The 13,671-nt window shown below is 39.1% G+C and overlaps 1 protein-coding gene across 2 annotated transcripts in view; it reads right to left on the bottom strand.

Annotated features, from left to right (window-relative positions):
• The window catches only part of NELL1 (neural EGFL like 1), a 454,792-nt gene extending 450,271 nt beyond the window's left edge, over positions 1-4,521 (bottom strand). For both annotated transcript variants that reach the window (XM_030560164.1, XM_030560165.1), the window contains exon 1: positions 4,265-4,521. In XM_030560164.1, coding sequence (XP_030416024.1) covers positions 4,265-4,313 — 49 coding nt within the window. In that variant the 5' untranslated portion in view covers positions 4,314-4,521. The remainder of the gene's footprint in view (positions 1-4,264) is intronic.
• Positions 4,522-13,671: the final 9,150 nt, after the last annotated feature.

Genomic DNA, 13,671 nt, shown 5'->3' with positions numbered 1-13,671 from the left:
AGTTTACCTCTGTCTGGCTAAACCCACTACTAGAAACTGTTGGGTTTGTTTGTTTTGTTTTGTTTTTAAACTACCTCTCTTTGGCCAAAATGGAGAGCGATAAGGAGAATAAATGGTAATACTAAAGCTTGGATTACGTAGGACATTTCATCTCAAAGCATCCTACACTGCCTCACAGCATACAGCTGAAATGAATCCATCTCTAGGTAGAGGTCAGCAGCTTACAAAAAAAAGAAAAACCCAACAGTCAGGGGAGGACAAATTTTGGCTAAGAATATCAAAGCAAAAAACCATCTGGGGAGCTTTACTGTCCACACAAAACAGATAGGACTTTCGTTTTCTTTAAGGTCTCATCCAAAAGAAACCCCACATAAACTCTCTGATACTAAAATGATCTACTTAGGAAGAATGAAGGGCTGAGCTGACCCAGTGAAGATTGGCATATGTGGTTCCAAATACTAAGGGCCCAATCCAAAGCCGATTCAAGTCAATGAGAGACGTTATAGTGCTATCATTGGATGCTGGATCAGTCCAAAAATGTCTTAAACTGGAACAATGAACCACTAAGCCATGCCCAATAAGCTCCAATTTTGAAGCCATTAAAGTCAATGGAAGTTTTACCACTGACTTCAATGGGAGCAGAACTGGGCCATAACACAGCAAAAATAGATAACCACATTAAGCATAATAGCCTCACTATTTTTTTTTAAAGCTACTGATTCCAAACTCAGCAGCAGGCTTCAGCTGGTATAAATCAATGTGGCTCCATTAACTTCAATTCACAAAAGCTGAGAGTCTGGCCCACCAGCTATACTGCGCCTCCTTCCAACTATCATAAGCTTTCCAATGAAGAAACTATTACAGTATCATAGCAGTTCTTTAGCAAGCCCATACATTGTTTTAAATACCTAGTCATTTTGTTAAGCTGGCTCTTCAGACTGCACACAGATGCTCAAAACCCTGGTTATTTAATAATAAAACAACAAATAGCTTCTATTTTATAAGCAGGTCTCTGTTCCCCCAGAGACTCCCGCTCTCTTTTTCAGAGACCTTAAGTAAAAGACTCATACAAAGAAAATCACATGTATCTCTATTAGCATCCAGCATTTTATATTTTGTCTTTTAAATATAACAAAAAATTGGAAAATCTCATTTCCTCCTTTAAATGAGAACTATTAGCCCTTATATTATTTCTTTTAAAGTTGTACAAACTATGGATAGGATCCTACATGGTACTCACTGCCCTCAAGTCCTACTGAAGTCAGTAGGCCAAATCCTTAAGTCATTTAGTGAGAGTTTTGTCTGGATTAGGACAGAAAAAAAAAACTCGGCCCTTATTAATGAACAGGTGAAAGTAGTATATATAGTATGTTACAGGATCAACAGCCTATAACTGTTATATAGCCTATAACTCAATAATGTGAATGGTGTCACCAAGAAATCCCTGAAAAAAATTAAATCAATCTAACAGCTCTGACAAATTGCATTGTCTACTTGCTCCTTTATCACCACTTTGGAAACTTGAGTCCAGGAATCATGGGAAACTCTCTGCAATTAAATGGATTGGTACACAGAAAGCATAAAATATGTGATATAAATTATTAATTTTAGAACCCCCTAGGAGCCTTAATCATGGTTCAGGACCCCCATTATGCTAGGCACTGTACAAACACAAAACAGAGATTATACATTCCTTTATACTTTACATACGTACACACCTAGGTTGCACTGGGGGGGAACTTTAAGTAGAAAGTGACATGATACAATCAGTCTCATACAAATATTTGCTAGTTGAGTGGGAGCAGGAAGTGAACTCTATAACATGTATTTTACCTTTGACTGTTAACAGCAGGATAGCAATTGTTGCACATAGAACTTTCCAAATGGCTTCACAATTCCAAATAAATTAATCTCAGATTAGTCTTGACTACCTTTTGGAGTGTCAACATGCAATACTGGTGTTATATTAGCTGTGAAAACAAGAGATATTTTCTCCCTAGACATTGTTATGTCACACCTTTCAAATTCTAGTGATCTTAGATAATGGGGTGATACTGTAATACTTTCTGATGTTAGTTGCCATTTTACACATTGATTTCCTTGGAAAATATATAGTAATTTTACTAGGTAGTTTCCTTGAAAATATCCTTTGCACATTTTCAAGAAAACATCCCCCTAACATACTCTAAATCAGAACCTATTTAGAATAGTACATTACACAAGAGTAAAGGGAACAAAAGACTCCACAAGAAAGTCATGCTTCTATTCTATTATTTCTATTCATTATTTAAATTAGGGATTTGGAACTCTCAACCTGACTGTTCCTATGGATTTGCCTGGTCTTTAACCATTCCTAAATACCCATGGAGGCTATATTACAAAGGCACCTTGTTCCTACTAAAAACACACATTTTAATTAAAATGGCCCCCACTGCAGTCAATATAGCAACACTTGCTGATGAAAGATATCAACATATAAGCTCATGTGTGATCTGTTATGCCTGCTTTCAAAATGATCAGAAGATGTTATGTAAAGTCCTTCTCAAAAACAGCCTGCACTTGTCAGAATAAAAATGTATTTTTTATATTCATACAAGAGAAAGACTGTCCAAGAAAGCTCACATTTTTAAGGAAGCTTTTTAGTCAGTCCCTTGTATGGATCTGCATCTTAGAATACTCTGGCAAATTACTGTTTAATGCCAACATTGTAAAGGATGCTCCCAACATTATTAAAGGAGAGACTACACCACAAAACTCTGCCTGCAGTTGTGGTCTGCCTGAGTCAAAGAGAAACGCTGAGAGACCTGATATTTTTCCTTTTCAAAAGTGTGCTTTCCTAAGCCTTCACCTGTCCCTACTTCAAATCCTTCCCCTCTGTGAACAAATAGCAGGGAGCGAGAGAGGCAGACTCCTGAAACTTTCATTATTAAATCTTGTCTCACATAAGCCTTTCCTGAGAGAACGGTTCTTAAATAGTGCTACAGCGAACAGAGGCAGCAAGGACTAACCTAGAGGAGACTGGCGAAATAAGAACGATCCCCATAAAGAATATTAAAAAGTCAATAAGTGAGGATTCTTTCCTGGGTGAGAAGCCCACACAAATAAGGGGGGTTGATCTACTGGCCAGCTGCAACTGCACAAAGACCTGGGTAGCTTGATATTTTATGCGATTGACTGTGCGTTTTATGAGTGCAGTTTTAATATGCCAATTTCACCTCTGATTTCAAGATTGCCAGCCGTTCCTATCCCAACCTTAATATTCGCCGAAGTGCTATTTCCACTGTAAAGCCACGGGAACCACCCATGTGTAAAACAAATAATAAGCGAGGCTGAAATCCCCCAGTGGCGGACCCCACAGAAAAAAACCTCAGCCTAACCCCAAAGTGAAATCTAAGCAAAATGATTTTTCCCTGGGAGAAAAGAGTCGGCTGCTTTCAGCAGCCTATAGCAGGGGCAAATCCTCAGCAGGTGCATGCCCTGTCCGAGCGGATCTCACTAATCTCAAACACATGGAAACGCTTTTAAGTGGGGAAAATCTGAACACACAAATCACTGCATCCACATGTTTATTTCAGGCACGGCCTCGGAGGCACGTTTCCAGCAGCGGCAACTAATGATAATAGTACAGCCTGCTGCCACCTTAAACATGCAGCCGGCATGGAAATAAGCCTACTTTCCACCAGGCTGGGTGGAGTTGGAGCTGGACTATCATGGCCCGAAACGAGCTATTTCCAAAGCAAAGCAAAGTTTCCGAGTTCTCTAGACAAGTCGCCGCAGCATGTAACCCAATCTTTCCCAGGGCATTGAGGAGCTGAGCCGTGGGCTCGGGTGTTGCCTAGTGGCCCTGGTACAGCAAGGTACGTGGCACAGAGAAGTGTTCCACTCTCCCTTCCCAGATGCAGCTAATTGCATCCATGTGGCTGATTTTCCCGATACGATTGCATGAAAACCCATCCACTCCCGGACATCGCTAGTCACACACATGTATCCCAAAGCATTAGCTAGCTCACGACTGGAGGATGACAGTGATAATACAGATTATATGCGATGCTATTAAATAATGAACAGCGCAGCGAAGGCACAGGAGAGCGGGTCGCATCTCCCACCGCACCCACTGGCCAAGATGCAGGTGCCGATCGCTTTGGCACGGGGAGACAGCTCAGCCCTTACAATCACCCGCCCCGACGCGAGCTGCTCCTTTGCAAAGATGCACTTTGCAGCTCTGCCCCTAGCCTCCTCCGGCGGCTGGGTCACCCTCTCTTACCTGCTCTCGCAGAGGCCACGCAAGCCCAGAGGACTAGTATTAAATCCATCTGTGCTGGCCCTGCTGCGTGCCCGGTGCAGAGCTCGGAGAGGCAGGCAAGGGAATCCCGCTTTCAGTTTCTTTTGAGCAGAGCCCCAAACTTGAAGAGCTTGTTTTGGCAGGCTTGGGAGAGAGAGCAGCAGCTCCACTAGCGGCCAGTACTGCTACCCAGGAACAGCCCATGTGCCTCGCTCAGGGATGCTGCCCAACTCACCCAGCCCCTTCCTTGGGGGCTGGCTGCTCAAGCCCCACCTCCCATGGCATCTCGGGTCAGCGTCATTCTGCCTGACGCCCCTGCTCCACCCAGGTTCATTTGCCTGTTGTTAGCAGAGGAAGCCTGGAGACTCCAGTGCTCGTCGGATCCCCCTCTCGGAGCCTATTGGATCAGTCCCCTCCACCCCCAAAAGCGAAGCTGAGATCGAGACAGGCAGGGGCATTGCTGGAAGAACGGTGCAAGTGAGTAGCGTCGAGTATCCAAAAAGGGGGTTTTATGCTGAGATCTGCTTGATCCCTGTTCCGTGGAATGGCCCTCACTCGTACACAGCGCACTGTGCGTTCACGTGGCTACAATAAGTCAAAACTACAGTAGCGGGGCCTGCCAAGCACTTTGATGCTAGAGAAATCAAAGGCGAGGTGATCATAGTCTATATATAGTCTACTGCAATTATTCATTCCCTGCATTGTTGAAGATATATTCCCCCCCCCCATTCCAGTTGCCCCTATGTTAGGGGATGTAATGAAGAGAGAGAACCTTGGGAGTTTAATGAATAGATAGTGGGCATGAGTGTTTTGTCATGAATAAATGGTGAACGCTGGGACTGTCTTAATCTGTGGCTCCATCCTACAAGCACACAGATGCTTAACTTTATAAAGATGAGTAGTCTAGCTGAAACGAAGTGGATTATTCGCCATAGTGGATTATTCGCCAAAGCTCAGCACCTGTGTTTTCAGCAGCAGGTCTAAATTTGTAAAGAGCACAATACAGAGAAGTCCCTGTGGGTGATCTTGGAATGGAAATCATCCTCAAACTTGAACCATCCATGTAATCTCACTCACTATATCCAGAAGGAAATGGTATAAATTAGAATGTCAGAGCCCATTTACACTATGGCATTCCTTGCAACCTCAGGACCCAGTAGGCAACTCCCCAGGGCATCCAGCATTGGGTGTGGGTTTACTCTCATCCTCTGGCCTGCCACCCCACTCCACACACACAGAAAAAGAATGATAGGTTTCCTTATGGCTAATATCCCAAGATTGACACACAAAAAAAGGTGCCCATTTTTCTTCTACTGAGAAAAGTCTTGGGGGTGGGAAGAACTAGTGTGTGGGGAGGAGGGGTTGTTATAACCTCTATCTGCTGCATGCCTATGTTAATCATTTTCTTTAAAATGTCTTTTAGCATTGACCCTGATTCTGGGCTTTGTACACTGATTAAAACAAAAATATTTCATGCAAAATTAAGAGCCATCACACACACTGACACTTACCTCTCTTAACTGCCCCTCCTGATGATAGGAATCCCAGAGCGTTTAGATCCACATTTGTCTCTGTCATTCACCAACCTGCTGTTTGTCTTGCTATTGTAAATTATTTATATGGGAAATGTAGAATCATAAAAGAGAGGTGACAGAATATGTTGTTCAGCCTAAAAAATTAAATTCCACATAGGTGAAAGCTTTCTACACTGCTGTTTTTATTGCGTCCCTCCTTTCAAGTCTTTGTCTTGCATTTAAACATTGGCAGGTTTTGAACAATACGTTCACAGAGGGTCAGAGCCTAAGGTAGTGTACATTTGCCCCTTCAATTACATTCATTACACCTAAATGTCCCTCATTCACAGAAAATTTGCTTTTGTCTACTATTAGTCGATACAAATAATTTGCATCAGAAAATATTATTTCTGATAAGAAATAATGTAGGATCTGTTTGTTTATGTCTTAGTGATGAAGGAAGGGGAGCTTGGGAATCTTCTGCAGGCTTTCTGGGTCTCCTTAGTCAAGTCACTTAGTGGCTCTATCTCAGTCTTCCAATCAGTAAAATGGGGATACAATCTCCCTTCGAAAAGCTTTTGACAGTATGTTCGATAAGACACTATACAGAGAACTGCAAACAATTTTTTCTCTGCATCTCCCCCATTTGGATGTCTTCATGTCAAAAAATATATAACACCACATGAATGAAGGTTACCTAATAGATAAAACATGGCTTAACATTCTGACAGAAAATTTGGGAATCAGATCTTGCTCATATTGCAGTCAAAGGGAACAGGATCAGACACTAAGAAACAAGGTGATTTCTATTCCTGGGGAATACAAAGCCATACTAATTCTCCTTCCACCTCCCAGAAGATTTTATTCTAGCTTTGCTAACATTCAAATTAAGTCACTATGTCCTTTGTAAAACCAGAGGATTTTTTTCCTTATGTAATGGGCACTGTCTTTTCAGCTGGAAGTTTGGTATAAGTGATGTTCACATAGGAAACAGTTTTATCCAGAATTTTAATTTTTAAATTCCATTCAGCTGTTATTAAGCCACAAAGACACCAAAAAAATATATATATGCTGCCTTGTTTAAGGGGATATTTGCATTCATGTACCTTTATTTTGCTGATCAATGGGGTAAGTGAAAAGTCTAACAGGGTTGATCTATTTGTGCAATAAGATCACTGAATATACTTTCAAAAAACAGGTATCCCTGACTCTAGGCAAGGGCTGTAAACTGTGGAATCTGTGGTGGTTTATCTAAAAGTTTCTCTGTAATTAACCCCTAGTGTACACTAGTGACCTATACACAATTTGGTTTAGAGAAATACTGACTTTTTTCAAGGTTCTGTTTTGCTGGCAACAATCTCATCCCATGTAACTACCAACAACAGCAAGAGAAGTTAATCATACAACAGGCAGAAACCCAACCTTTACTGTGTTCCAGTAAACTAATAAATTATGAACAGTTTTTACCCTTTGTATTGTGGGGCAGTTTCATTCTCTAGTGCATTACCTGAGCCATATTATGACTTGTGCTTTGATCTTGGTAGATCTCAGAAACTAACGTCTGGTTTATCTACACACAAAATAGCACTGGGTTTAACTGAATGTGTGTATTTAAGATGCTTTAGTCTTTATATTATCATATAGTTAAAACAGTGTAAATCTCTGAATTTCTTAAATCACTTTAAACCTGACATATCAACAGGGCTTTGGAGCAGAGCCCAGAGCTGGGAGTGGACCAGTAGCTTTTTGCCCAGAGCTGGAGCGGAGCAATTCAAAAATTTGATTGCTCCAAATCCCTGCATATCAATATCTTAAATTGATTTCTTGCCAGTTTAAGGCTTAAAGAGATAAACACAAATGTAAGAGGATGCACATAAGAGTTTCCAGTGGCTTATCTAAATCAGTTTAGAAGCATACTTTAGTTATAATTGCACCAGGTTGTTTGTAGAAAAGTTGTAAGCAATGTTGGACTAGGTTATTATTGGGATGGGAAACCTCCAAGGAATACCTAGGTACTACAAGAAATGATGCAGATGATTCTGTAGGTGGGATTCTAACCAGGGTGAGTTCTAGGGACGTGGGTAACTGTGCAGTTACACATATGGAAGCTCTTTGGTAGCTAACACACTGGGGCATAAAATAGCAGCATGGAAGCATAATTTGTTAATTTGTATAGGAATGAGATAGAAGAGGTGGAGATAGGGATTAGAGAAAATGGCACCTCCTAGTGATCATTCTCACACTTCCTCTAACATTATATGATTGGCACCAAATCTTCTCTCTTGAGTAGGTCAGAACTTCATAGTAATCTGGGTGGAAAAACTCAGCTCTGAGCAGGGAATTGAACCTACATCTTCCTCACCCCAGACTACTACTATGACGCTCTCTCATATATATAAAAAATAAAAGCCCAGGTTTCAATCTTAGAAGAGACTGACTGAATTCCATTTTTGCAAAAACATTTGAAAGTAACCCCCCCCCCAACAGAGAACAAAAACAAATTTCAAAACCTCAAAAGTTACTGCAAAACGGGACTGCCATCCTCCAGTCAGCTCTACTTTTCCCTAAGTCAGTTCTAAACCAACACCCTAGAATGGTTACAAGGAGTGATGTAAGTTGCTGAAGGGTGTGGGTTCAGATGAAACTTAGACATTTAAAACCTAGACATTTGTAGCAATGAACAATCTGATGACATTTTTTGCAAGAGTAAGATGTTAACTCTGACAGGCTAGCTAGTTTTCAGTTCACATTAATATTCTATTTACCAATAATTCCCCTTGTAGTTCCAACTGGATGCTGTATGCATCTTCACTATATGCGATGGGGCTGACTGTAACTGCTAGTCCTTTCTACCACAGAGTTTGTGGCATTTCAGAAGATTTTTGTTTCCTTTATACTACCTCAGAGGGCTTTAAGGCAATTTGGGTTCCATGGATGAAAGGTGCTTAAAAGTGCAAAGAATTATCAGTGTAAAAAAAAAAGTTCATTATAATCACTGTTATCTGAAAAATGTGCCGGTGGCATTGCCAGCTAAACTACAGGCGTGTAGCATCAAAGATAGAACACAGGCCTTCTATCACTTGAGGTCATGGCAAATCTGTTAGTTGCATCAGTATGAGGTATATGAGGTATATATGCTTTGCCAGCTACAGCCACAAAAGTAAATCACCACCACAATATTATGAGCAAATATGACATGGCATCCAGTAGAGGGCACTGGTAAACAAAACACTTCGCTATAATTCATTGGAGGGCGAATATAGCTCTTAACATATAGGTCCTGCGGCCTAACAGACATGATGGACCACAACGGCTTCATTATCACTTCAACAGGTTAAGAGACTCCATACTAAGATTTACATAACAGAGCAGGGGTCGGCAACCTTTCAGAAGTGCTGGGCCAAGTCTTCATTTATTCACTCTAATTTAAGGTTTCGCGTGCTAGTAATATATTTTAACATTTTTAGAAGGTCTCTTTCTATAGGTCTATAACATATAACTAAACTATTGTTATATGTAAAGTAAATGTTTTTAAATGTTTAAGAAGCTTCATTTAAAATTAAAATGCAGAGTTCCCCCGGACCAGTGGGCAGGACCTGGGCAGTGAGAGTGCTGCTGAAAGAGACACCTTTACTCAGCACTCTGAATTTATTGTTGGTGATTCACCTTGCAGTTATGTTATATTTTAAACCTTGTTTTCAGGAGCAGATAGATTCCTAGGATCAGAAGGGCTGGCTTTGGCCTAAATTCTGGCCATGGGAACTTTAACAGGACCCCTGCTTACCACATTGGACTGATTCCCATTTAAATATATGCATCCGATTTCAGTACAGGATGAGGACATTTTATGAAAATTTCTGTAATATACATGACTTCAAAGATCACTTACATAAGTTCACCTAAAAATCCATGTAAACAAAAATCTAAAGTAGGGAACATTATGTCCGCTAAACTCAGAAAAGTTAATGCTGGAAGGGAATGGTTCCTAATGGTGAGGGCAGAAAACTAGCAGTCATCTACTTCCAAAACACTGGTGTTCTATTATTGGGTTTAACATTGACTCAGTGTGTAACCTTGCGGAAAAATCACAAACTCTGTGCCTCGGTTTCCCCATCTGTAAAATGGAGATGATACTTGCCAGTCTCTCAAGAGGGTTGCAATGCTTCATGATAATGCAGAGCTCGGAGATGAAATGCATGTTATAAATAGAGTATCATTATACTATTTCATCATCCATTCCAATGTTGTCTTTCCCACAACAGTGTAGTTTACAGACAGAACAAAGCCTATAGTTTCTATCTTTAGGGAGCTGGTCCTGGGAATTGCTGAAAAACTCCCAAGCACTCAGTAATTCTCAGAATTGGGCCCTTGACATGTATCGCATTCATAACCTTAACATAATGCAAATGTATGTTTTGGTTTTATTTCATTAGCGTATGTGTCTCAATCTCATGCCACAGTATAGTGATTAGATGTCTAATCGCAACTTTATATTTAAGGATGGCTTGTCAAAAGCATTTTTTCCCCATGGTTGGATGGGTTTCATTTTAATAGCACAGTGCTGGTAAATGGGAGTCCATTACAGTATGTTTATTACTATATGTTTCTACCTTTAAATTGCAATTACCGGACTGGAAAAGCTCAGGTTTACGTTTTAGAAGAAAAGACATAAATGGTGTAAAAAGCCAGCATGGAGCTTCCAATTCTATAACTAGACTCTACTCTCTCTCTTCCTCTCCATCTCTCAGTATCAATCTCTTTCCACCCTCTGTTTTTTGTGGTTCAAAAATCTTTGGCATGATTAATTTGATACAATAAAAGGATATAAACAAATCCAGTTCATCCTTAGATGAGTAATTATTCAACAAGCTACAGAGTCTTTTAATAGTTAAGAATCTAACCATTTAATTGATATTTGTTTCTGCAGCTATGCAATATCTCTCTTTCCCAGGAGAGCTGTTTTCTGTTGCTGCTCAAGGTTTCTAACAATCAAACGGATCAATTCTGCAGATACCTTAAGGCAGTGTGTTAAGTAAGAATGATGTCTGTGGTAGAGGGGGTTATTTTCCATAGACATAACACTAACAATTTTTCTTTTAAACACTGGACATTTATTTAGTGTTTTTAGAACCCATACATTCTAGGATAAATGTTAATTTATAACATCAGAATATAATAGGCAAATATATAATACAATAAATTGCATTTGTACACATAAATACAAAATCTGAGGTAGGGCCTCAAGAATGACTTCTTAAATGAATAATGTACAGCATATAATATGCACTATATAAGATATATGATGCATCCTTTGTAACATAATATATTTTCTGCATGTATAGCTAATGAAAAAATACAACAACCTGATTAGGGTACATATCTTTATCCATAGGCAGCAGTACCCCCATAGAATGCCTGTAAGTATATGACATTACGCAAGTAATTAAGAATTAACCTATTCAGTGATAGGTCCACAATAAAGTGCCAAAAAGACACAGGCGCAGATCCTCAGCTGGTGTAAACTGTCACAACTCTATTGACTGCAATGGAGCTGTGACAACTTGTACCAGCTAAGGATCTGCCCCACAAAGTACACTACACACTATTGGTTACAGACAATAACATATTCTAGTCAACAATAATTATATTTCTAACAATGAAATACACCTCTAAGGCAAATGGTTACCTGAAGATGTATTTAAAACATGACGGGCAAATCATAATAATGCAAGCCATGAGGTCCAGCCCAGCTCTCACATTTTAAATTAAACCCATCAAGAAAGCGGTCTCTCTTTAGTTATAGGCTGCCTGAAGGTGACAAAGGCAGAAATCATAAATACCATAAATGGTTTTCTCCCTCTGAGTCTGTGGCATGAGTCCCCTGGAATACTAAGCTCCAGCCATTTCACAAATACAGTACGTTATTTACAGGAAGTTTAAGTACAAGCTCAGAAACAAGCATCTCATAAACCCACTAGACCTAGTGGCAGCTTTTAGGAAACCTAGCTAAAACACTTCCTAACCATGAGCATTGCATGCCAAAGCCATGCAGCCTTCAACTGCAAACATCAACAGTCTTTCTTAAATTGAGATTGCAAAATAGAGAAAGATGTAAAATAAAATAAACATCAATGTCTGCATGAAAAAGCAACCATTAAAACACAGCTAGCAAGAGATCATTATAAGCCACATAACCGTGTGTATTCAAATAAAGGGTCAGTGATAAAACAAATGAAATGGCAGGAGGAAACCACAATAAATGGGAGGTGATGATCTTGGGCACTGAGGCACATCTATACAATCAATGGAGCAGAACCTAACAAAAGGATAACTTGACCCAAATGAAACATTAGTATAAAGACATTCCAAGTCTTTTTCAATTAAAGGTCATTTTGTTAAACCCTTCTTTTGGAATCAATGTGCTGCTGTGTCTAACTGAAACACAGATTTTGTATATTGCTTGCATTTTAAAAACACTAGGAAGACCCCCAAAGAATCTGAAAATGGCAATGATTTGCATTAAGTATAATTTTAATGCATATAATAGTGCATCTCAGCTTGTCCAGAAATTCAATCTCATTTTTAAAAATTGCAATATAGGCAAAACTCATCAGTTTTTTTAAAATTTTTTTCCTTACAAGGAAATACATATTTATTTATGATAGACTAGCATGTAAATAGGTCACCTTTATGAAAATATGGCTTTTTCCCCTCTCTTTAAAATATTTTCTGATATTTAATCAGTTACTGAAATACTTTCATGTTATAAAATGCTGTATGTGCAAACTTTACTAGACAATGATAAAGTGCTTTCCCCAACTGTAACATTACTTTTCACTTAAAGGGACACTTCTGGGTAATTTAATCTCAACTTTTAGTTTTGGTAAATATGTTTTTAAAAAGCTTTAAATTTAACAGAAGTATTTTCACTTTTTTAGTTAAACTGAAAATAGGTTTTTTTCTTTTAATTAAAATTTCCCCTGCAGTTTTTGCAAGCCAAACACTGGCAGGTGAAAACCAGAAAGTGAAACTGACTAGAAACAAAAATGAAACTGACTAGTCTATTCAGTGTTTCAGCTGAAAGCTGATTCTGTGCCACTGACTTCAGTGGGAGCAGGACCAAAGCCTGAGTGAAGTGCAAAATAAATAAATAAATACAAATAAAAAACAGTAAAACACTACAACTACATAAATCTTGAAAAATTATTATACTTTTCATATTCTCTCCCTTTTAGTAGCTTAGCTAATGACACAGTTAGCAATGTTTTATTTGTATTATTTTATTGTTAACCTAACAGTGTCCCTGCAAATGATTTATCTTTACACTTTTAAAACAGGAAGTAAGCAAGTGATATCCTTACACAGTGGAAGTTACCAGTTGCACTTTACAGAGTTAGTTAATTCCAGTTCAAATAAATGTGTCTTCTGAAAAACAAGCCAGAAAGTGAAAAGGATTCACAACTATTAGGCTAACTCACCATTTCCTAACAAACACGGCAAAATCAATGGTATTTTTTTTTTTAAATCACAAAGGCAGTAATTAGTATACATTGGGTTGGGCTCCAAAAAAAGTCAAGCTCAGGTTTTAGCCAGTAAGGGTAAAAAAAGAGGCCAAGTATTGTTCATCCTGGTGAAAACACACCATTCCCAATAGATGGCGCTGATTGATTTAGGCTTCCTTCTTCACCCTACTTGTTGGGAAGACAGCTGGTAATTCATTAAATGTGAAACAATTTTCTTTTTTACTCCAGCCAGAGAGACTTGGAGGAGTTAATTTTCATCTTGTATTTATGAAATTTCATTATGCCAAGAAAGGGGTAGCTCAAATATTGCTCACACGGGGAAATAAAACCAAGAACAAGTTAGAATAGCAGC

The sequence above is a fragment of the Gopherus evgoodei genome, chromosome 4 (assembly GCF_007399415.2).
Source record: "Gopherus evgoodei ecotype Sinaloan lineage chromosome 4, rGopEvg1_v1.p, whole genome shotgun sequence".
In the NCBI taxonomy this organism is placed as follows: domain Eukaryota; kingdom Metazoa; phylum Chordata; order Testudines; family Testudinidae; genus Gopherus; species Gopherus evgoodei.
The sequence above is the reverse complement of the archived record's forward strand: the minus strand, read 5'-3'. Positions and strand labels throughout refer to the sequence as shown.